Source organism: Gopherus evgoodei, chromosome 4 (genome assembly GCF_007399415.2).
Source record: "Gopherus evgoodei ecotype Sinaloan lineage chromosome 4, rGopEvg1_v1.p, whole genome shotgun sequence".
In the NCBI taxonomy this organism is placed as follows: Eukaryota; Metazoa; Chordata; order Testudines; family Testudinidae; genus Gopherus; species Gopherus evgoodei.
Genome location: NC_044325.1, coordinates 17,984,523 through 18,009,177, shown reverse-complemented (window position 1 = coordinate 18,009,177; position 24,655 = coordinate 17,984,523). Strand labels below are relative to the sequence as shown.

The window sequence follows — 24,655 nt, the reverse complement described above, 5'->3', positions numbered from 1 at the left end:
CCACTACAGCTCCGGAGGCTGGGAGTTCCAGGGAACCTGCAGTGGTTGGGAGCTGTGGGGCTCCTGCTGCCCAGGATGGCTGGGAGCTCCACGGCCAGCAGCTGGAAGCTCCAGGGGGACCCCACCACCCATGGTGGCTGGGAACTCAGGGGCCCCTCCACCTGCAGTCCCTCAGAACTTTGTGGCTGGCAGTTTGAAGCTGCAGGGTCCCATGATGGCTGGGAGCTCCAGCCCTGCCATCCCAGAGCTGAAGCAGAAAATGTCATGGAGGTCTTTGAAAGTCACAGAATCCAAGACTTCAGGACATAATCTTATCCTTACTTAGAGACTGATTAGCTTTTTGTTTCATGATGTTGATATCCCAAGTGCATATTTTAATTGGTGTTTGGAATTCTAGGACCTATTTTCCTCACTGGTGAAAACGAAAGATAAGAGATAAATGCTATATAATAAATACTGCAGGCTAGCTCCGCATCTGGAGTAAATCAGCACAGAACCTTTTATTTTAGTGTAGCAACACTGATTTACAACAACTGAGGATCTGCCCCATATCTTTAAATAGTGGTATTCAACTTTGCTATTCATTTATCAACATTTGTCATGCATTAGTATGGAGAGATGCATATGTGCAAAGCCCAGTGAAACGCTATGGAAATCAAAAATGAGTAAAGATAATATATTAAAAATGTAAGAAGAAATTCCCGTAAAACCATCATTTCCAGAACTTTTAATCCTTCCAGGAATCTTCTCGCAATGCAAATTTTAAAGGAATAAATAATAATCATACCTCGCTCCTTTGGTCCATAGATCTCAAAATGCTTTACAGAGAGAATCAGTATCATTATCCCCATTTTACAGATGAGGAAACTGAGGCACCAAGTGGGGGAAATAACTTGCCCAAAGTCATACAGCAAGTCAGTGGCCAAGCCAGGAACAGAACCTAGGTTTCCTAAATCCTAGTCCAGTGCCCTATTCACTAGGCTGCACTACCTGTAACAAATGGCCTCTGCTCTTAAACATGAAGCTTCAAAGTGGTTTACTTAATACATGCTAGAATTACCCTCAGTGCTAGAGGGCGCCATTTCTATTACCCATTCTCAGAGTAGTCCCCCTCCGTAGTTACTCTTGAGAGTACCATGCTCGGGTGACTGATTCCAACTTGGGTGCCTCTGGGGGATGACAAAGCCAGGTTATATGAACTGGCTGAGAAACTGTTTCTCTTTGTTCTTTGTTCTTCCTTCTTCTCCTCCTCCTCCTCCTCAATCACCCCAATAGGCATGAGAGTGTGGGGATTGAACTTGCTGCGAAGGGCTCCAATGATGCCAACCCTGTTTCAAAAAGAGTCATTGATGTAACTGAAGCACCAGGGCTAAGGAAAACTGGGGTAGGGCATGGAATTTGCAATTTTATATGGAAAATTGTAAAGAACTTTACCTTTTGTTGGGTCAGGCATTACCCTGAGGGAAAACTTTGCCTATGTGCACAGGAATCATGGACCAATTAAGTCCCCAGATCCTGCTCCCCCACCATGCAATGGGACTACATTGTTCCTGCTGGGTCTGGGAAGCAACATGGAGTCAGGAGCCTTAAGTGTCAACTATCCCTTGCAAAAATACAGCCAACAGATACGGAAACAGCTCCTTACTTGGGTGTAAGCTCAAATGTTGAGTAGTCCGGCAGGTCCTTGCTGCTGCAGGTTGGAAGGGTTCTGCCCCGATGCAGGTAATGGTTCTGGAAGAGATACTGACCGTTGTCTTTGGGCAAGGGCAGTAGCGTACTGAGCACCGGCGAGCGCTGGCCAACGACACTCTTTATCGCTGGGCGTCTGGCATATACACTCCTTCAGAAAAAACAAATGGGCTTTAGTTTGATCCCGGTGGTGCAGTGTGAGCTCCCCTACGTGCCAGGATAACAAGCAAGGAGTGGTACCTGTGATAGGGAAAGATAACTTTCTTCTGATCGGCAGAGACCTCTGTTTTCTGCAGGTTGGGGCTGTTCTTTTCTCTCAAGGCAGGGTTAAATATGTCAGAGCGAAGAAGCCTGCCCACTTCTTCCTGAATCTCTTGGAAGTGCTTCCGTCTGAACACCACCCAGGCCACATATGTACAGAAGTTGTAGAAGCACTAAACAGAAACAGAGACCAATCTTACCGAATACGGCTGTGCTACAGAGAAGGCCACAGCGTACAAAGGGGAGGCCCAAATTATCTGCTGGCGTAACTCCACTGAAGTCAACAGAGATACATCAGCATAGAATATGACCCAGTATCAGAGCATATTCTTTACAGTAGAGACTTGTGGCACAGTGGAATGTCTCTTAATGTGACACTTCCCATGAAGCCAAACACCCTGAGTCCTGTTCGGTCTGCTTGTGTTTCAACTGGGAACAGTAGTGTCTCCCCACACCGAGTCACTGCAATGTCATAGGGATTAAGTGGTGAATAAGACATTACTTTTTAAAAATTTATCAAGAAGACTGGAAATGAAATTACATGCCGAATATTACGACAGAAAATGGGATCACCGCATCTTATCCTGGCTTGGCAACTTCAGTATTAAAAGACCAAAGCTTAGATGTTCACCTTGTTAGCACCTGGTTAAATACCAGGGATACTTGGCACAGGTTGAACATGTCCCCATTACATAGAATTTCTGCTAAGAGCTGATCTAGGCCAGAAAGTTACATAGCTATAGCTACATCTCTTGAGTGTGAAAACTCCACACCTCTGGGTTGTAGCTGTGCTGACCTAACCCCTGGTATAGACAGCACTAGGTCAATGGAAGAATTCTTCTGTCAACCTAGTAACAGCCTGTTGGGGAGGTGGATTAACTATATTGTCGGGTTGGTATAGGTAGCGTCTACACGGAAGTGCTACAGCTCCGCAGTACCGTTTCAGGTATGAACAAGCCCTGAGTAAGCACATCACAATCCACTGGAGTCCAAAATAACGTATTGGTTTCAAATGGTTTTCTATGAATCTAGTGACGTATGGTATCTGGAAATTAAAAGTCAAAACCTGTTCACGGAGCTATTCCTGCACAGGCATCTAGAAACATTACTATGAATGATGGGATATGTTACTGTCATCTTTAAGAGTGTTACATTTCTGAATCACACAGTGCTAGGCTCATAGCTGCAACTGTGATCTTTGGATTTAACCCGAATGGAAGTTTCAAACTGAACTCTATTTTCTTGCTGATTTTTTTCCTTTCATCAAAGGCAAACTGCTTTGTTATTGTAGGGTTGGCTCATGAAGATTTTGAGCTGCTTTGTTTTATTTTCTGTAGGGACAATGAGGAACAACACGGAGGCCTTCAAAATTTGAGTAAAAGAGCACACAAAGTGATGAAAAACACAGGACAAAATTGGTGGCTGACCCACTTCCTCAGTGTCTTGCCTCAGCAGGAACAATTCTGAGGAAGTGTGTTAATGACAATTTAAACAACTCACTGCTTTCTCCACCACTAGGTATCCTGGCCCGGAGCCAGGATACTGATTTACACCACTGACTTCCATAGAGCTAAGTCAGCTTAGATCAGCTGATGATCTGGCCCAATATCTTGAACCCAGGGCAGTTACCATTTCTGACGCTTCCTCATTTCAGCTTATTCTAGGATTAGCAAAAAAGCTCAGCGTCTATCCACGAATGTCTCTTTCTTACCTCAAAGAACTCTCGGTCCTTCTGTGTTGATGATGTTTTTCTCCTAAGACAATCAACAATAGCACAAAGTTAATCGCCGGAGTTATGTTTTCAAGTCTCTGAACAGCATACTGGACACAAATCATATGGCTACCACCAAGCTGACATTTCACCAGCACAGTAAGGCTGGTTGCTGAGCAACCATCTTTACCAGCAACACAGAGGCCCAGTGTCCAAGAAAAAGGCAGGATTTCTGGACTGACTCAGAAAGAAAAGAAAAAAAATGCACAACGCTATGTGGCTTAGCTAATTAAATCAGCCAGAGACCAAATGTCATGGGCCTGATAGTTGGAGGTGCTGAGCACCTGAGGCTCCCATTAATGTCAAATAGAGTTTTGGATTCTGTGTCTATTAAAATCGGGCCCTGTGGGTGGGATTTTAAAAAATACTCAGCCGTGGTCTAACTTCGCCCCCAGTTAAGTCTATGGAAAAACTCTCATTGACTTCAATGGGGGCATAGCTAGGATGGGAGCAATATCAGCTCAAAGCTGAGAGAAGATACATGAGACATGGAAGGGAGAAGATTTCTGGGACTCAGAGAGGAAATGTAAAACTCACAGAAGAATGACAAAGCTTTAGGAGAACGGCCTCTGTTAAAGTAACAGTAGCGTTCCTCATGAAAGGCTTGCTCTGGAAATACATCGATCTGATTCACACTTGTGCCAAGTGTTTGGGACACCGGACCAGCTAACCCCTGCGATAGACATACCTATAGATCTGGAAGGCAGAACCCCCATCTACGAGGAGCCATTCAATCATTCTGCAAGGAGGCAGACTTTGCTCCCACAAAATTGGGAGCAATTTCCCCCCTAATCCAGGCCCTACAGATTCCTACAGGACCTGGGTAGATCTGTGCCTCCATGCCAGCACTCAGGGCCACTGTAGCTTTCCTTGGTTTCCCAACAGTGCAGCATCAATTGTTCCACACGACCAGGGCTTCCCCAGCTGCCATTGCACCCAGAAACCTCAGTACAGGGGGAGAGCAAAAGTGATATGCTCTAGGCTGCATGAATTGTTCACTGGCTTTATTGGCCAGGGGAAAGATGCGCATCCCTCCCAGCCCCACTCCATTCCTCTGCCCTCTTTCCCCAAACCTGACACCTCCCCAGCTGCAGATCCCAAACACTATGTGTTATGCAGGGTTCAATGTTAGGAGAGATGATGGCACAGAGGCAGCTGACTCCCTTCAGCATGGGAAGGGTAGGAGCCCCTGAGCTTAACAGTGGCCAAGCAACGTGGCCTATTGTCTCTGCAGAATTCTAAAGCCACTTCAATGTATTTTGTTGCTCATCGGTACCTGTAATGCGCTATCAGCCACAAACATTATAATCATGAAATCTAACAGCGGATTAAGTAAAATGACTCCTTAAGAACTGATTTCACCTTTTAGCACGATGTAGCTTGTGCAGTCCCTTAATGACAAAATCCTCCAACTGCTTTCTGCATTCTAGGAAACCCAACCACTCTAAATGAAAGACTGACAGAAAATAGCCTTTCAACTGGAGCCCAGCAAGGCTGTGGTCTCCATCCTCTCTCTTCCAATGCTAACCATGCAGGGGGAGGTAAACCCAAGAAAACTGCTCGAGGTAAAACCTCCTAAAGTTAGTGGGAGACTTTAGTTCCTATGTTTGGTGCACTCTTACTCATTACCTAAGAAAATGACGGTGGAGTTAGGAAAAAGATAAACTTCAACAAGCTCAGGAGGGGGCATTGTAAGAAACATGTGAATGGCTAAGTGAGTGACGTGCATCCTGTGCACTAGAAACCCAGTCAGAGGGAGTTTGTAGAACTGCCAGTGAGTCTGCAGAAATGAATGCATTAGACATAGTGGAGGAAAGCGCAGCCAAACCCAGATGCTACACTAAGCAGAGGCGTGTGTGTTTATGAAAACACAATGTTCTCTAACTTTTATAGGACCCTGCATCCTGCGTGTGGATGCAACTGAAAATAAATGCTTCAGATGCCATTTTAGCAGCTCTCTGATCCACAGCTATGTGTTTTATGGACCAGGGACCACAACAAGGTCCGGGTGAGTCCTGCCTCAGACTTCAAGTGGGGCCTTGCTTTAGCCATATTTGTGTAAGCAATGTATGCAGCTCTGGGGACACAACCTATTTTTTTCCCATTATGACAAAATGCCCAGAAGGAAATTGGCACTATAAAAAAATTGCACAGTCTGTTCCAGCAGTTTCAGAGGAGAAAGCTAGACACACCTATTCCTTCCTCAGGGTTGGAGACATAAAAGAACTAGAGCTCATACACACAAATAGGTTTGCTAGGGAACTCCTCAAAACACAGTCTGAGATAACATCAAAATAGAACTCCTAAGCTGCGCTTCACAAACATTTCAATCATTATTAAGTTGCATGTGGATACCATTTGAAGCCTCACGCTACTCTTCCTCCAGAATAGACTCCTTTCTAAACACTTGGAGAAAACTTCACAGGAACAGTTAATAACTTAACAGCTGGGTATGAATAATTATAGTACAGCTGGGTGGGAAATGCTTTTCCCATCCCTGGAAAAATGTTGAGATTTCAAAAAAAAATCCCATTCCAAATAGGCATAAAAAGTTGAAATCTCAAAAATTGTCACAAACCAACAATCTGAAAAACAATCAGGCTTGTGTCAGCTGAAACATTTCATTTCAGCCTTTTTGAAATGTTTCGGTTTTGACCTTTTTTGCATATTTAATTTTAAAAAATATATAATTAGCTTAGATTTCTAACTGAAAAGTCATATGGAACCAAAGCAACAAATTTTGTCATTTAAAAAATGCTGAAGCGTACCATTTTAGCAATTTCAGAACTTTATTTCCCCAGAAGTTTTTCAAATTGAGAAATTAGTGGAAACTGACCCTGTCCCATGAACAGTTTAAAAGAATCAGTATTTTCCAACAAAAATGCTGAATTGAAAAATTCTCAATCAGCTCTAATAATTGGAAAATGTTGATCAGCATGACACAATTGCATTTGTTTTAGGCAGCCTATGGAATTGCCAGTGACCACTCAGCCATTTCAATGCTAATCTTAGTCAATTTGGGAAAGTTTATATATTATTTATGTAATTGCAAAACACATTTGTATCTCTCACAGGTGGATGGATGAATCGACTCAAACACATTCATGATGTGTTGGGTTTTCAGTTGCCTTCAATGGGAGCAGAGGTAGGCCAAAGCTGAGCGCTTTTGAAAATCCCAACCTCACTTTAGATAGATAGGTAGATAGGTAGATAGATATTTTCAAAAGCACTCAGCATTGGCCTACGTCTATGTCCTTTGAACTCAATTGAAAATCCCACCTATAATGAATATACTTGATTGCTTCTCGTCCCTCTTCCCACCCTTCCTATATTGTTTGTCTTCTTAGACCATGTCTATACTACGAAATTAGGTCGACCTAGTTTACATTGGCACACAACCACCACAGTTATTAAATCACTTGTGAGTGTGCACACTTGGCTCCTTGTGTTGGTGCTGCGCATCCTCACTAGGAGTGTTTGTATCCATTGTATGGTCAGTGTGGGGCATTGTGGGACGGTTCCTGAAAGCCAGTAACAGTCAATGTAAGCAACACAGTATCTACACTGACACTGCGTCGACTTACTTACATTGACTGTGACTCTACTCTACGAAGGAAAGTGATGTTATCAAACCAGTGTGGCAAGGCCTTTATGTTGGGGGGAGCCACATTTAAATGAAGATGCTTGGACAGCTAGGTTGACACAAGGCAGCTTATGTAGACCTATCCATGTAATGTAGACCAGGCCCTAGACTCTAAGCTCTTTGAGGCAGGGACCACATCTATCTCTATGTTTCTACAGAGCCTGACATAGTGGGGCCTCAATCCTCTTCAGAGCCTCTGGGCACAATTGTAATGTAAATACTAAATAATACTGACAATTCTCATTCACATCTCTTCACTTTTTACCCAGATTGTTGCAGGGTTTTTTTTTTAAATTAACTTCTCTCTATATAGCTACAACCCTGCTCCTTTGCCTCTACCAGGAAAGAGAAGAGAGAGAATTGGCAGCAGACTCAGTAAGTAAGGCAGAGCTCCTTTTCCACTGATTTCTTGTCCAGGGAGTTTTATCCTAGCAAGGACAATGAGTAGATTAGTTCTTCAGAGCCAGTAGCTCTAGCTGGCCCAGAGAAGACATTGCACAAATTGGGTCTTGTACCCGCAGCCTTTGAAGCTGTATTACAGTCTGTGCTCCGACCAGAAAAATAAAATGCTAGCATGACTCTCCCTGTCCAATCAGCAAGACAATGAAAACAACCCCACAGCATCACCCCAAACTGCAATCAGCCCAGAGATCCAGCAGCTGGTCACACAATGCTGTGTGTGCTGGTCATACAATCCTGTGGTCCCAGGGTGCACAGGGAGTACTGTGCTGTGCTCTTTACTCCTCATGCTTCAGGGCCTCATGATATAGGGCACACACTGGCAATCTACATTTGGAGAGACTGGGGAACAGTTTGGTCATGGAAGTAGGTAGCAGAAGGCTTCAGCAACAGACAGCAACAGTGTGGATGGGCTGTGCCAGCACAGTACGCTGGTGCATAGCAATTCACAGATCACAAGGTATGTGACATAGCACTGGTATCACAGTATGGTATATTACATGGATTAACTAGTTTACCTTTCTCCTTCTAAGAGGTATTAACCTTCCCTCCTCCCTGCTACATTGTTCTCACAATCTCCTCTGAGGCTTTGGAAATGGCAATTAATGTCAGCATTGTCATTTGCCCAGTTGCCTGTGCTGGACCCGCTCAATACCACATCACTCCTATAGCCACCAAGGCTTCTGCACAACTGGATCTGAGCTGCAAGTCAGGTTTCCAAAGACCTGCTGCAGTGTGTTGCAGTCCTATGGGCTGTGTTATGCAGAAGGTCAGACTAGAGGACACAGTGGTCCCATCTGGCCTTACAATCTATTAATCACTTGGCAGGCCTCCTATTTATAACAAAAGTCTATAATATTTTCCACGCTGCTCACTTGGCCCTGGCCAATGCTTTCCCTCCTGCAGTGCTCACTTGGACTGGGTTATTGTGGGCTTTTGTCTTTGTCAAAGAAAAGATCTGGCTAGACTGCAAGTGGGAGACGTGACTGCAGCACAACTAGACATACCTGAGTTATCTTTGATCTAAATGAGATCAAAGCCAGCATGAGCAACACTAGCAATGAAATCGCAACACATGGGAGGCTGCACAGGTTAGCCCTGTCCGCCAGGAATACTGCTGTGCCTTCAATGCTATTCTTACTCAAGCTAGCTTTGATCTAGCTAGATCACAGCTGACTTGGGTATGACTGCACCTGCTGCAATCACACCTCTTGAGTGCAGTGCAGACATACCCAAAATGAGGGCCCTGGCCCATGCTTGGACTGGCTGGATGTCAGGTGTAATGGCAACAATTGCCCCCACAAGCAGTGTAGAGTCAAGGTCGATGTAGTTAGGTCAACGCAGTGTCAGTGTAGACACCATGGTGCTTATGTTGACTGTTACGGGCTTTGAGGAGCTGTCCCACAATGCCCCACACTGACTACAATCAATACAAGTGTACCTGGTGAGGAGTCATCATAGGAAAAATTACTCAGTGCATTTCCTTACTTTCCACAAGCCATGTGATGCTGCTCAGCCCTTCCTAGTCCAAGAATAAGAATGCAGTACACCTTGGCAAGGTGTTTCTTGGTTCCTGCTAGCTTAGCCAATGTCTCTTCCAGTTCTTTTTGGTCTAACACACTGGGGTTTCTGTTTTAAAAGAAGGAAGAAGAGTTATTTTAAAGCGTGTTTTGTTTAGGTGAGATAAGTCTGAATCTTTATGAAAGGAAAGAATATGTATAAACCATCACACTGCATGAACCAACCCAGAGGACCCGTTTGCAGTCAGATTGATTGAGAGCATTTTCAGGGCTGGTGGGGCAACACAGCATGGGACTTGGCCCCATAAGTTCTCTCTGATCTTGCAGGGTTTGCAAGCTCCACATCCACAGACTGCCAGGGGAATCTCTCTGGTCTTACCAAGCCTGTGAGCCCTTCTTGTAACCTAGACATGGATCCTTGGGACTTCTTGCAGGTTCAGATATACATCGTATATGGGCACACTTCATTGTACAATTGGTGCCACACTGACAAACATCTCCAAAATCCTTCCAAAAAGTGCTGAAAGGTTCTCATCCTCTTTTACGACAAATTAATAAAGCAAATGTAGAACTCTCAGACTAAGCCATTTCTGAAATATGAGATTCCAGGAACAATAAAGGTAGAAGATTATTTTTAGGAAGTGAAGAAAACACGTGTTTGTATGTTTTCTAGCTCAAACTGCCACCCATGGGGTGGATTGACTTTCACTGCTTTTTGGAAGGATGGCTGGTTGAGTCTGGAGTTCTTTGCTCAGTGTATCAGTAAGAAATCTGCTACTGCTCAGGCTGGGACTCATAAAGAATCAGAAGAGCATCAAGTAAAGATAAAATACAGAAGTTGTCTTTCTTTATCACCCCCAGATCAGAAACCTGATCAACAGGGTCATGGGAAAAGGAATCTAGATGGACCCAGAGGGGCTTTGACATGAATGCCTCTATAACCTTCCAAAGCAAGAATGTTTGAAACGCAGAGGTAATTGGTGAGTTCAGTCAAGTTACGTACTTTTTAGCAAGAGTCTAACTATTCACCGTTTCAGTGGACAGCATCTTGTCTTTCCTGATGGAGACACTAGCAATTTCAGGACCTGCAGGCTGCCTTTCACCAGCCATGAGATCATCTTACTGGTCGCAGCCCCCAGCTCTACCAGCAAATCCAAGACCACGTATGTGAAATAACATTTATGATTTATGGATCTCATTTATTTATTTATGAATAAGGCTACGTTTTAGTCATGGGTATTTTTAGTAAAAGTCACGGACAGGTCACAGGCAGTAAACAAAAATTCACAGCCTGTGACCTGTCCATGACTTGTACTATATATCCCTGACTAAATCTTGGGGAGAGAGGCGGCTCGGGGGATAATGCTATTTAATTTCCCCCCACCCTTTGTCATAACCCTGAGAAAAAGCTAAGAGAGAGATAGAGAGCTTTTAGTAACAGTGCTTAGCTGAAAAGAGGCTTGGAACTCTGAGCAAACACACTATCTCCTGTTGTTTGATTCCTCCTGTGTTCATCAAAACAGGAATTTGTTCATTCTTTGTAAATAAACTGGAGTACATCAAAGAGATAAATGATTCTGTTATCAAGTTCTCCTCCTAATGAAACCAATGCACAGGACCCTGCATTTTGTCTAACCACTTGGGTCAAAACGACATAACAGTATATAACTATCTCACAAATACTTCTCATGCTGCAACATGCTTATAACATCTAGTCACACTTTATAAACCATTTATAAGTGGAGCCCTAAAATGAAATGAAATGAAATGTGGCCCAAAAATCAAATCTTCCTTAGGCACAAGACCACAGATGAAAAATTTCAGGTGGAATCTATTTATGTAAGGACACTGATGGGGGCTGAAATCAGGCATATGATGGAAAGCTATTTTCAACCTTATCTACTTTGGAATTTTTATTGTAGCTCCATAATATATGGGCACTAATTTGGCAGGTTGCTGGACATAAAACCCTGCTAAGGGTTGATATGTCAAAAATCCTGCTGGAAGCTAGGAAACAGGTTGAAACATCACAAGCTGCTGACTGACTAACTTTGTGCAGAGGGATACACACCTTTGCTCATTTATAATAGCTGCTGTCAATTATGTGGGACACTAGTGAACAAGATTACTTGGGGCTCTATCTTGCAAACATAAAGGGCTGGGCTTAATGCTTACTACCATGACTCATCCCAATGAAGAAAAAGGAAATATAAGTTGTAGTTTATTAGCACTGCAGTAGCACCTTGAGGCTCCAGCGGAGATGGTGGCCCCATTTCACTAGGCACGGTGTATATCTACACAGTAAGAGGCAGTCCAGGCCCCAAAGAGCACACAGTATAAATAGACAAGACAGACAAAGGAGAACAAACATATTAGGAAGGAAGGAGAGACTATTCTCAGTACTGAGCAGTATGTCTAGCAGTATGTGTTTGTAGGACTGGGCTCTCCATCTTTAACACTGTAAACTGTGCCTGGCTGTGTCAGCATTTCGAAGCATACCTGTAACGCTCCCCTTGTAGATAAAAGACCTTTACATTCAAATGTCCCAACAGAGACAGTAATGGGAAATCTAGTCTGTATCTATTATGAGCCCAATCCTGCAGCAGTCCTTGCTTATGTGTGGTGTCCCATTGAAGCAATGATACTATTCACCTGAGTAAGGGCTGCCTGCATGGGTAGAGTAAGGCCTTGTGTCCTTAAATCAGTAAAGTCTCTTACTTACACCATAAAAGATTTGGGTTTCTTTTCCAGGGCAATTTTTTCCAGATAATACGATAAATAGAAAAGCAGAGCCATGAGGAACTCATCCAGCTGCTTACTCCTAAATGGAAGACAACAAGATTACCTTCATGAATGTAATACTACTGATGTAAGGCTGAACCTAAAAATATGTCCTTGCACCAAAGCGCCTACAGTCTACCAACACTTAGTACTTAGCCTAGAGCTTCCTAGCAGACCCTAAGCACTACACCCACTAGTAAGGGTTTGCAGGGACATGCCCTACAGAAATACTAATCAAAACAGTCCAAGAAACACGCTGAAGAGTGGATCTACATGTGGACATTCCAGGAGATGGGCCTTCTGAAGCAAGTGGGTTATAAAACATCTGACTTCTGTGTACAAAATACATCAAGTGCGGAATCCGCATTTAAAAGTTCAAGCAGAAAAACGCCTCTTTTCTCAAGTGATCATTCCTTAGGGCTAGATTGTGGCTGTAGGCAGGGCCCTGAGCAAAAGATAGTGTGGAAGCGGTACCACCCCATTGTGCCTCAGGGACATATCTCTAAGGTACAATTCCTTCTCTGTTTCCTTCTTGTTCTGGGCAGCAGGGAAGTAATTTACTGCTGACAAATACCAGCAGCAAATTCTGACACCTTCTGCACCAGCTCAGCAGTTCTAGTATTGGCAGAGCAGAACAAAGGCTCCACCTTGTTCTTTCCTCCTTTCTAGGACCTTGTGCCAGACCCGATCTGTGGGTAAGTCTGCATAGGGAAACAGTTAGAATTACTACCCTGCATGAATGCTTAGCCCCAAATCACAATCTAGCCCTTAGTAATCACAGTGAAAGACCCTTTCATAAGAGTAAGGGAATTAACTTCTTGCTCTCTGTTAGGGCTAAAATGCAATTGGTAGCACTTTCCACTGAAAGTGGAAAGTGTAGTTGACAGATGAGAGATTTTAAAGCTCTAATATTTTGCTCTCCACTTTTTATAAGCTCTGAATCCATCACCATCAGTTATTAAAACACACAGCGCACACACACAGACAATTCTTAGAACAAATTCCAGATTACATACCTCATAACTGCTGTAAAAGATGGTATATGATATGATTCATCTTCTTGAACAAGAAACAAAGCAGCATCTAAAAATGCACCAAGTGGAAAAAAATGGATGTCAAAAATAATTCTGAGGAAAAACTTTTAGAGGAAATACTTTTCTAATCTGTAAGGATAACACTGTGCTGAGACCAAATGACAGTGTTTACTCACATTTAACATCGTCTAATGTAATACACTCATTTTGTCCCCGCTTCGATAGCCTAGGGGATTTCTCTTCTTGTATATTCATTCTTTTCTCAGGGAATCTTGCACCAAACAAATCTCGAAACATACTAGGAGTCGATCTACAGGCAGGATTTAAAATACGCTGTTAATTCCACTGATTTGGATTATGTCAGATACAAGTTTGCTGTTAATATCTGGGACATTCTCTTTTCAGTTGATTCAATTTAAAGATGAAACTGGTAGTTAAAAAATGTTTGATGAATACTCTGATGTCTTTCTTTCTTTCACAAGCTACTGCAAGTAGACCATGTTCAGCCAACCAAGGTCCTTCAACTCTTCAGAGCACTTCTGAATGTGGTTCTTTCATTTGGTAATATAATAAGTTGTGGCCATACCTCTTAGCTCAAAGACATTTTAGGTTATGGGTGGTAAAGAGGAAAGTTAACTGTGCCTTTTAGTGTATACCAATCTAGTCCATGTGTAACATAAATAATAATGGTAACAACAAATGTAATCTTTGAAGTGCTTTACAAACATGAAAGAATTAAGTCATCCTCACAAGACCCCTCTCTATAGATAAGTGTTATTGTCCTCATTTTAACAGATGTGGAAACAGCAGCAGAGCTGTTCAGTGACTTGCCCATGACCAAAAGGAGCTGGAGTCAGAGCTAGGAATAGACATTGGGAATTCCTGGCTCCCAGTCCTGTGCTCGGACCACTAACCACACAGCCTGAAATGACTGGTGAAGTGACAGATTACTTTCTGCCTTACATACTTTGTTCAAACAAAATAAAATATAAATTCTTAAAACTATGGGCAAAAGGTCCCACCCAAATAACGCTGCTTTCCCGTTTTAGCCAAGTGAGTTTAACCCGGAATACCTGTCTAGTGTTTTACTGCCCATTTCCTGAAAATGGATGGTTTTGCCCTTCTTGAGTTTCTCTTTAGCATCTGCGGTGGTGATGGAGCTGTAACACACACAGAGTGAACATTCAGAAAGGTAAAGTGCAATTGGAGAGGGAAGTGCTGCAACAAATTCAGTATACACTGGAATTTAACACCCACACATTTAAGCCTCCCTGTGACACTGAGACACATCTCTAAAGGGTGATTGGGTCAGGGTCTCAGACATTGCTCTTGCTATCCACCAAGGCAGGTTTAGAAAGGGACAAATACATCTGATGAATTTCATATCCTCCCACTCCTGCATCTGCCACACAGAGCACTGCAAGGTAGGAGAGAGATAGGAAGGGAAAGGTTGTTTCCTGCTCCTGCGCCCATTGAAATCAGTGAGCACAGGACTGGGCTCTTAGTCCTCTTGTCTCAGAGAGGATAGGCTTGAAAAGTGAGCCACCTTGTTCCAGAGTTTGCTGTCATGGTCCCTGTACACCAGTGATTCTCAAACTATTGTACTGGTGACCCCTTTCACACAGCAAGCTCTGAGTGCAACCCCTCTTATACATTAAGAACACTTGTTTATATATTTAACACCATTATAAATGCTGGAGGCAAGGCAGGGTTTGGGGTGGAGGCTGACAGCTCGTGACCCCCCCTATGTAATAACCCCCCGACCCCCTGAGGGGTCCCGACCCCCCAGTTTGAGGACCCCTGCTGTACACTGTGGGACACAAGAAATGGAGGAAACCCACTAATCCTTACAGGGCAAGCAGGTAGGCAGGGAGCAGCACACCTGAGCGCAGCAGAGAGGCTGGTAGACTTGCTGGGACCCATTCTTTAAAGGGGCGTGTATGATGGGCAGACCAAGCAGCAGGAGTAGGGAAGAAACAGTATACACAGGCGGAATCCACACCTGAGGAAGATCTGGGATGCATATGAAAGGGGCGGGGAGGCAGCAAGTGGGAGTCATGTGTGACCCGACTCCAAGTCATCCGCCCTGCATGGCACATACTCACAGTCAGCTGTTTCGGGAAAGAACAGGGAGCCTATATTTTTTTCAATGGCCCAAATTTTTTTGTAGATTTTGGCCCATTAAAGTCTTAATCCACAACTGCCACAAAACCATAAAAAATAATAATGTTTAAGAGCAATATCACCCCTTGACAGGCGCAGATGCATTATGCCTACAGGTCCTGGGTGCTTGGAAGTACTTCAGGGTCAAACACGGCAGTGGACACAGCTCCACGTCTTCAGTGAAGTTGCACCCAATGCATCAGTTCTGAATTTGGCCCTTGGCTTTCAGAGCATTGTCTCAGGCATGTGCCTATCTGATATAACATGCCTTGCTGGAATCCTCTTGTAGTGAACACTGCTGGAGAGTAGTGCAAAGTAAATGTCACTAACATATTCATTATTTCTATGGCAAATTTCTCTTTCCATTAATCTACTGGGGTAAATGACAACATGTCCTACAGAGTGAGAGTTAAAAAGCTATTCCCTCCACAGGGAAAACAAACACGTAGGGTCTGGTGCTGCAGTTCATATTTGGGCAAAACCCCATTGGGATCCAATTTTTACCTGTATGAGGACTGCTGGATCAAGGCTTTAGTTTGTTCATTTTAAAAGTTGTAACTTTTACCTTGCAAATTCAAGTGTTTTGGTATCCTCTTTCCAGTACCACACCCCTGGGACTATTTTTATCATCTACAAAAATTAAAATATAATGTCATGTGTAAACTCTTTAACTACTTTTTTAAATCTAATCTAGGCATATTCTCAACCCAATTAAACAAAATATTTATAATACAAACACTACGTAGTTTGACCATAGTTTGGTCTGTCTCAGTGGTCCATTTCACCCACATGTTGTCAGGCAAGTCCCTCAGAACTGGTTCCTCAGCTGGCCAAACAGACAAAATCTTTGGGGTCAAAACCTGACTGGCTAACGAAGAGAAAAATGAGGTTTTAATTCTAATTTGCTTATTTCAGATTCTAAAGAAGGCCTGAAAGGTTTACTGGGAGGTTTAACTTTTTTTTAACATTAGAAATTTAAATCATGCGTACATTGGAAGACTCTGGCGAACCAGTAAAAACAGAAAGGAGTTTTAGTCAGGCTCTTTAAAACACATTATTTTTTGTTTGTTTCTGGTAACATCTATTTAACTTCAAGGACTATTTAAGACTTTGGAAAAAGGAAATCTTTGTTAGAGATTCAGCAGGTTCCTTGCTCATTTAACTTAGGTATGAAGAGTTCGCAAAACATCTTTTAGACCTCCCAGTGGTCATCCAACAAAACCAGAGAAGATCAGATTTTACATTCTTTGAATTTCCAAGTGAAAAATAAGGAGAAAAAAAAATTGGAAGGGAAAAAAAAAACCACCAAAAACCTTTCAGTCTTCTTTATGCATCATTAAAAAGGACAGATTGCAAAGGCTTAAAAAACCCTTTGCAGGTCACCTTTAAGATAACATGCATCCAATTGCTAGGACTCTTGCTCTTCAATTAAGGATAATTAGTTTAAATACAGCATTGCATTAAGGTTTGCTGTCACTTTTTACCAGCTGACCAACCAGTCTCACAGAAATCCACACAGACTCTGACTCAGTTCTAAAATATTGTCAGAACGCTGGACTTAAGGCTTGTCTGCACAGCCCCCACAGTCACAGTGTGGATGACAGGGGTGAATTGCAGTGCCTTGTGTAAATCCTGCTAGCATGAACTAAAAGGGCTATGTTTCAAATAGGACTATGCTAATGTAAACGCGGTACCTTTTAGATCACATTAGCAGGGACCACCTGGGGTAGTGAGAGCAAAACACTTTAATGTGCACTGCAGTTCACATGCCAGAAATTCGCATTGCAAGGCCATGTGGACAAGACCTTAGAATATCAAAATAATTTCATGTCAGCAGAAGGCAATCTGCATAATGGTTAGAACCCTGAACTGGGAGTCAGGAAATCTGGGTTTTATTCCTGATGCTCACACTAACCAATTGTAGGATCTTGCCTTCTTTGGGCCTCAATTTTTCCAACTGTCCAATGGAAACAATACCTCCCTTTTTTCAAGTGCTTTGCAATCCTCTGATGAAAGGCGCTGCATAAATTCAGTATCTTGAGATTGTAAACATGGGATTATCAATTCAGTTAAAGCTTAAACAGAAGATGGTTAGTGATGCAGGAAATGATTAATCAGATACAAGTGTAAACAATGATAGCAAAACAGAATAAAGAACTTCACTGTGTCTGCAAACTATACCGTGCAGATATAACTCTCTGGGTATGTCTACACTACGGGATTATTCCGATTTTACATAAACCGGTTTTGTAAAACAGATTGTATAAAGTCAAGTGAACACGGCCACACTAAGAACATTAATTCGGTGGTGTGTGTCCATGTACCGAGGCTAGCGTCGATTTCTGGAGCGTTGCACTGGGGGTAGCTATCCCATAGCTATCCCATAGTTCCCGCAGTCTCCCCAGCCCATTGGAATTCTGGGTTGAAATCCCAATGCATGATGGTGCAAAAACAGTGTCGCAGGTGATTCTGGGTAAATGTCATCACTCAATCCTTCCTCTGTGAAAGTAACGGCAGACATCATTTCGTGCCCTTTTTTCCTGGATTGCCCTGGCAGACGCCATAGCATGGCAACCATGGAGCCCGTTTTGCCTTCTGTCACTGTCACCGTATGTGTACTGGATGCTGCTGACAGAGGCGGTACTGCAGTGCTACACAGCAGCATTCATTTGCCTTTGCAAGGTAGCAGAGATGGTTACCATTCCTATTGCCCCGTCTGCCATTGTAAATTGGTGATGAGATGATGGTTATCAATCATTTTGTACTGTTTGCAATTGGAAATTGGCAATGATGATTATCAATCATTTTGTACCATCTGCTGCTATCATGGGTGCTCCTGGCTGGCCTCGTTGAGGTCGTCTGGGGGTGCATGGACAAAAATGGGAATGACTCCCCAGGTTATTCCCTTCTTTATGTTTTGTCTAAAAATAGAGTCAGTCCTGCCTGGAATATGGGGCAAGTGGACTAGAGAACCAGAGAGCACAGCTGCTCCGTGTCAGAGCCCCAGAGATCCCGCAGAAATGATGAGCTGCATGCCATTCTAGGGGGTGCCCCTGCAACAACCCCACCCATTGCGTCCCTCCTCCCCCAACCCTCCTGGGCTACCGTGGCAGTGTCCCCCCATTTGTGTGATGAAGTAATAAAGAATGCAGGAATAAGAAACACTGACTTTTTAGCGAGATAAAATGAGGGGGAGGCAGGCTCCCACTGCTATGATAGTCCAGGGAGTACAGAATCTTTTCTTTAGACACGAAATGGGGGGCAGGGGGCTGATGGAGTTCAGGCTCCAGCTGCTATGATGAGGACGGTTACCCAGCATTTTGTACCGTTTGCCAGGAATGACAGGGAGTCATTCCCATTTTTACTCAGTCGCCCCTGGCCGACCTCACCGAGGCCAGCCAGGAGCACTCATGGGCTGATGACAGTTTTCCACCATTTTGTACCGTCTGCCATCAGGAAAGGAAGGGGAGGGGATGCTGCTGTTCAGTGCCGCAGCACCGCGTCTACCAGCAGCATGCAGTAGACATACGATGACATTGAAAAATAGCAAGAAACGATTTTTTCCTTTTCTTTCACAGGGGCAGTGGGGATAAATTCACGAGCTATACCCTGAACCACCCAGGACAATGTTTTTGACCCTTCAGGCATTGGGAGCTCAGCCAAGAACGCAAATGCTTTTCGGAGACTGCGGGGACTGTGGGATAGCTGGAGTCCTCAGTCCACCCTCCCTCCCTCCGTGAGCGTCCATTTGATTCTTTGGCTTTCCATTACGCTTGTCACACAGCACTGTGCTGTGGACTCTGTATCATAGCCTGGAGATTTTTTCAAATGCTTTGTCATTTCGTCTTCTGTAACGGAGCTCTGATAGAACAGATTTGTCTTCCCATACAGCGATCAGATCCAGTATGTCCCGTACGGTCCATGCTGGAGCTCTTTTTGGATTTGGGACTGCATTGCCACCCGTGCTGATCAGAGCTCCACGATGGGCAAACAGGAAATGAAATTCAATATTTCATGGGGCTTTTCCTGTCTACCTGGCCAGTGCATCCAAGTTCAGATTGCTTTCCAGAGCGATCACAATGGTGCATTGTGGGATACCACCCGGAGGCCAATACCGTCGATTTGCAGCCACACTAACCCTAATCTGACATGGCAATACCGATTTCAGCGCTACGCCTCTCGTTGGGGAGGAGTACAGAAACCGGTTTAAAGAGTCTTTTATATCACTATAAAGGGCCTCATTGTGTGGACGGGTGCAGGGTTAAATCGGTTTAACGCTGCTAAATTCGGTTTAAACACGTAGTGTAGACCAGGTCTCTGGCTGCTTGCTTAAATGTGTGGTCATCTATGCTCATTAAAACCAAAATGGCAGGTGGTTTAATTTGTATTGAAGTCTTTTGACAGCAAAGAATTATAATTCTTACTGATATAGTAAGCACCTTCCACCACCAGAAGATATTTAAGAAGGCAACTTCCCTAGGAGATTAGTGTCACTAACATGTTAGAACAAGGAGGAGTCCATGTGGCACCTCCATGCATCAGATGAAGTGGGTTTCAGCCCACGAAAGCTTATTCCCAAACAAATGTGTTAGTCTCTAAGGTGCCACAAGGACTCCTCTTTATTTTTGCTGATACAGACTAACTCGGCTACCACTCTGAAACCTGTCACTAACATGTTAATAGCATTAACCTTTTACAGGTGCAGAAATTGAGGCACAAAGTCACTTTTCCATAAGTCCTCAGTAGAACTGGAAAGAAAACCCAGGAGTCCGGACTCCAGTAGAAAAAGCACCAGTCATTCTCCTCTCCCCTGCATTAGTAGTTAAAGCCAAAATAAACAGCAGGCAGGAGATCACCTTTGTTCCCTTAAAGTCTATATCACCTTGCAGACTGCATAGGCAGCTTGCTCCTGGCCCTTCTGGCTACTTTAGGGGCTGCAGCCATGCCTGCAAGCGACTGCCAGTGCTGTCCCTGCTCGGGCTGTTTGCAGGCGTTATCTGCAACCCTCCTCCCCTTGTACTAGCCAGCAAACCCTTCTCCGTGACCTCCACTTCTCCCGGCCAGTGCACTGCGAGGAAGTGCTGTGCAGCAGCCGTGGAGGGGAAAGAAACTTACAGGTTGCATGGTGCTTGGGAGCCGGCCCGGCGCACAGAGAACAGTGCGACTCCTGGGAGCCGTGTTTACGGTGGTATCCCGGTAACAGCCCCTAGAAACTGTAAGTTCCATCGTGCAATGCACCCTGCCATGCTGCTTTGCACGCTGGGACTTGCAGTCTATTTGCCCTGCCCCCCAGCGTCATGGGTCAGGCTGGCTAATTCCGCTTGCAAAGGCCATCTCTGTCCCTGTGGAGGTGGGAAAGCGGGGGTTCAGGTGCAATAACATCTCTCTGGCCAGTCCTTAAGGAAAGACTGGCAGGCACAGGGCTGCCTTGGTGTCTTAATCAGGGCTGGCTTCAGGCACCAGCCCAGCAAACAGCTGGTGGCCAATGGTGAGGGGCAGCACGTCCGGGTCTTGGAGTGAAGGACTAGCTGCTGAATTGCTGCTGAAGACTGAAGCGGCAGTGGTAGAGCTGCAGATTGGGATCGTGGCTTTTTTTCTTTCTTTCTTTCTTGCTGCTTGGGGCGGCAAAACCCCGGAGCCGGCCTTGTCACTAACACAGTCCTTACAGGAGGTACCCAGCGAATGTAGCTACATGGTGGTACTGCCTCCCTCTGTATGGCCCTTCCAAGATTTGAATGTGTCCCCAGAGACCAAAGGGCTGAGTGCTCCCTGCAGCACCATCCAGCTCCCCAGGCAGCTGCCTGGGCAAGATTTGCCCTTTCCTTCTGAAAAGGTTTAAAGCGCTGTAAGGCTGGCTCTATGCTAGCAATGTTTGCTGCCCTAATGTAGGCACAGAAACGTGCTATGGCTGGTGCAGCTTATTTCACTCACAAAAGCACTCTTTTTGCTAGTAAAAGCTGCATCTACAGTAGGTGGGTTTAGCCAGTGTAGCTATATCAGCAAAACTTAAAAGCGTAGACTAGGCCCAAGGTGCACACTGAGGTGGTAAAAGCATCTGACATAAGATTTATAGGTAGCTCAGTTGGATGGGAGAGAAGGATCATTACATATGCACCCAGCTCTTATGTATACTGATGTGCCCTATTCATTTCTACAGTACAGGTTTTACAGTGCAATTTTGATGACTCTGTGTAAGACTATGGAGCTTGCAGTAAAGAATCTATGTGGAAAAAAAAGCTCGCCTGAAAAAATTTACTTTCTATACCTAACTTCCCCCTCCCACGCTCAGAAATGCTGCAGCAGGGCCACCACAGATACAAATCTCTTGTGCTCTTTAGAGTGCCTGCCCAAATAACGACAGGCTGACAGAAAGTCTTGAATCTTTTTGAAAATTCAGTTCTGAGCTTTGCACATTTCTCTGCAGTGACCTTTTTTGACAATTGCATTAAGTATGGTGTGTTTCCAGTTGCTGTTACAGGCTGCCAAGTATATTCTGGTTGCTTGGCAGTAGTGCTACATATTTCTCAGGATGAGATAAGCAGATTTGGAACAACTTTAGATCTCTCCATCGCAGGACAGCAGGGGTCAGGAGCACGGTAGAAGAAACAGGATCTTGAACAAGAGAGAATGGGAGATATGGAAATGATGGTCACTGGCTCATTTGCTGGACAGTTTATAATGTAGCATTGTCATCAGCCTCAGGAGGCTGGTTGCCCTTTTGGCCAATTTAAAAGCCACATCAAAGGAGAAAGGTTGTAAAGCATTGCCTAAAATAAAGGGCAAGGAGGGAAAGGATTGCCTGTGGGTCTACCTCTGCCAGATGGGAGCGAGGCAATGCATCAAGAGAACCCATTCTTAGATAGTTACAGCCAATATTATCACAATCCCAATAGGAAATCTGCAAACTAATCTAATTTAAATTACTACTTGGATGATCCTTTCAACAGAGAAGATCAAAGAGCTTTAAAAATAATAATGGACTCAAGCCTCATAACACTCCTATGAGCTAGGGAAATATTATCACCACCCTTTTACAGATGGGAACACAGATACAAAAAACTTAAAGGCCTTGCCCAAGACCACACAGGAAGTCAGTTGCAGAGCTAAGGATAGAGCCCTGTTTTCTTTAATTACTTTGGCATAATTAGCCTTCTCTTTAAAGCTTTAAGCCAGTGGCTCTCAACCTTTCCAGACTGCTGTACCCTTTCAGGAGTCCAATTTGTCTTGTGTACCACAAGTTTCGTCTCAATTCAATACTACTTGCTTACAAAATCAGATATAAAAATATACAAAAGTGTCGCAGCACACTAGCACTGAACATTTGCTTACTTTCTCATTTTTACCATATAATTATAAAATTAATCAATTGGAATATAAATATAATTACGTTTCAGTGTATAGTATATAGAGCAGTATAAACAAGTCATTGTCTGTATGTAGATGGGTTGATATACCCCCTGGAAGACCTCTGCATACCCCTAGTTGAGAACCACTGGTTTAAGCCACTCACAAGCATCTGCTCCTCATTTTTCATATACATTTCATTTCAGAAACAGGCAAGAAACAACATCAGTGATGGGCCTTCCCTTCAGATAAAACTACAGCATCCTGGACTCAGATACTATGGTGGTGGATATGATAAATCTCTTAATAGAGGTACAGCAATCACTGCAGTATGTCTATTGTAAGGAGACTTGGCAGAATTCAATTTTTATTTATTTACAATGTAGATGGACACTATCAATATTTATTTTAAAGCTTTTTTTCTTATTATCTATTTAAATTTTCACTGGTATGGTAAATGAGGGGGTGTCAGACAATGGAAGGGTCAGAGAATAATTACTTAATGACAGCAGACATTGAGATTCAAAAAATTGAAGCTCTATGATCGTTAAAACACAAATTGTCATTATCACGTCAAAATATACAAAGTGAATATCCTTAAATCAAATGCTAACAAGTTGTCAAGCAGCATTCTTCTTACTTAGCTTACCTAAATTCTGTCGAGTTCTGTATGATGAAATCAGTTTACCGACACTTCCCAATAAACATCTAATCCTTCCAAAGCTAATTATAAGACTGAGCTTTGGGTTATTGCTACAGAGCATTTTTATGAGTTTATACTTCTGCAAGCCAAGCCTGCTGTAGTCTGCAAAGAAAGCAATAGGCCAACTCTGAGGGGGTGCTAAAGTTTCTAAGTGTTAAAGGACATTTTTTAATGACTCACTATTCATATAGCAATTAATTTAAAAGAACACAAGCAGAGTCTTAAGAAAGTTCATGCCCTCTGCTAGGTAAGCAAATTCCTCCTTTCACATTCCAGACAGAGAGAGAACACAAGGCCAGAGTGCTTCCTCAGTGACTCTAGGACTTTGGCACTATGAGGCCTCTGCTCCACTCCTATTCTCTCCCACCATACAGTTCCCATGGGTCACAGGACAGCACTGAGCACAGTTATATGTGTTTGCTATGTCAAAACGGGTGCTTTTACCCACTTCACCGTGTGTTTGTGTGTGGTGGGGGCAGAATATTACATTATAGGCCAGCCTGGTAGTACTGCCTAATATTAAGGTTGCCCAACACTTTCTATTATAAAACCCTGTTTTCAGTTGTTTGTGATTTTCCCAAATGTTAACCATCTAGGCTGAAAATTTTCCATATCAAGCGTCTGCCTCGGGCTGAATATTTTTAATAAATTTCATGCAAAATGGTTGTTGTTCCAAGAATGAGGTTAGTAAAAAAAGACATTGTTTTGTCCATGTTACAAACGTCTGGTGACCTTTTCTTTGATCAGCTCCAGTGTCCCACTGCTTTTGATCAGGGACTTGCCATTTGGCAAGGTGAGTGGCCTTTGTGTCAGGAAGGTGCCTTTTGTCATCCCCATAAAAATCCAACCAAATTTAGCAGTTTTCATATGCTCAGTAGAGACTTGCTAGAGTCAGCTAAATTCCCCAGATATTCCATCGTCACTGAGCATTCTCCAGCCCAGGCAGAGTAAGACTTTCCCTGTAATTGAAGCTCTAGGTTGCTTCAGACTGTGCCAGGACCCAGGGTCTGGGTTGAGGCACCTGAGCTGAGAGCAAAGAACCTGACTCTCCTGGGGGGGCAAGAACTGGACAAGTGGGGGTGGGGCAGACTGGGACAAGGAGCCTGAGGAGTTAAGTGGGAGACAGAGACCAGAGGCTGGCACAAGGAACTGTGAATTGGTGGAAGCAGGGTCTCTGGGGCTAGGAATCAGAGGGGTGGGAGAAGGAGGAAGGGAAAGGGAAGACTGATCTGATAAGGAGCTGGGATGTGGGGGGAGAGAGGGAGAACTGGGACTGGCTGAGCGAAG

General features: G+C 43.8%; 1 protein-coding gene across 3 annotated transcripts; it reads right to left on the bottom strand.

Moving 5' to 3' along the window:
* Positions 1–898: 898 nt before the first annotated feature.
* On the bottom strand, positions 899–23,334 carry PPP1R36 (protein phosphatase 1 regulatory subunit 36). 3 transcript variants are annotated; one of them, XM_030558587.1, is made up of 12 exons: positions 20,437–20,457; positions 15,887–15,951; positions 14,416–14,575; positions 14,232–14,318; positions 13,335–13,468; positions 13,141–13,207; positions 12,066–12,164; positions 9,312–9,452; positions 3,662–3,704; positions 1,930–2,123; positions 1,646–1,840; positions 899–1,328 (listed from the first exon to the last, which is right to left on the bottom strand). In XM_030558587.1, exons 4-12 carry the CDS (start codon positions 14,252–14,254, stop codon positions 1,088–1,090), a joined length of 1,137 nt encoding a protein of 378 aa, XP_030414447.1. In that variant the 5' UTR covers positions 14,255–14,318; positions 14,416–14,575; positions 15,887–15,951; positions 20,437–20,457; the 3' UTR covers positions 899–1,087. The 3 variants fall into 3 exon arrangements, with proteins under 3 accessions (XP_030414447.1, XP_030414448.1, XP_030414446.1); XM_030558588.1 differs by lacking the exons at positions 15,887–15,951; positions 20,437–20,457 and adding an exon at positions 23,315–23,334; XM_030558586.1 differs by lacking the exon at positions 14,416–14,575 and having other exon boundaries at positions 20,437–20,709.
* Between the last annotated feature and the right edge of the window lie 1,321 nt (positions 23,335–24,655).

Coding starts and splice junctions, on each gene's coding strand:
- PPP1R36 (XM_030558586.1), bottom strand. CDS start 20,547: ATGGAACTTACAGTTTCTAGGGGCTGTTACCGGGATACCACCGTAAAC. Junction 12,165..13,140: donor TCTTTTACAGCAGTTATGAG/GTATGTAATCTG, acceptor TCTTCCATTTAG/GAGTAAGCAGCTGGATGAGT. Junction 1,329..1,645: donor ACATTTGAGCTTACACCCAA/GTAAGGAGCTGT, acceptor TTTTTGAAACAG/GGTTGGCATCATTGGAGCCC.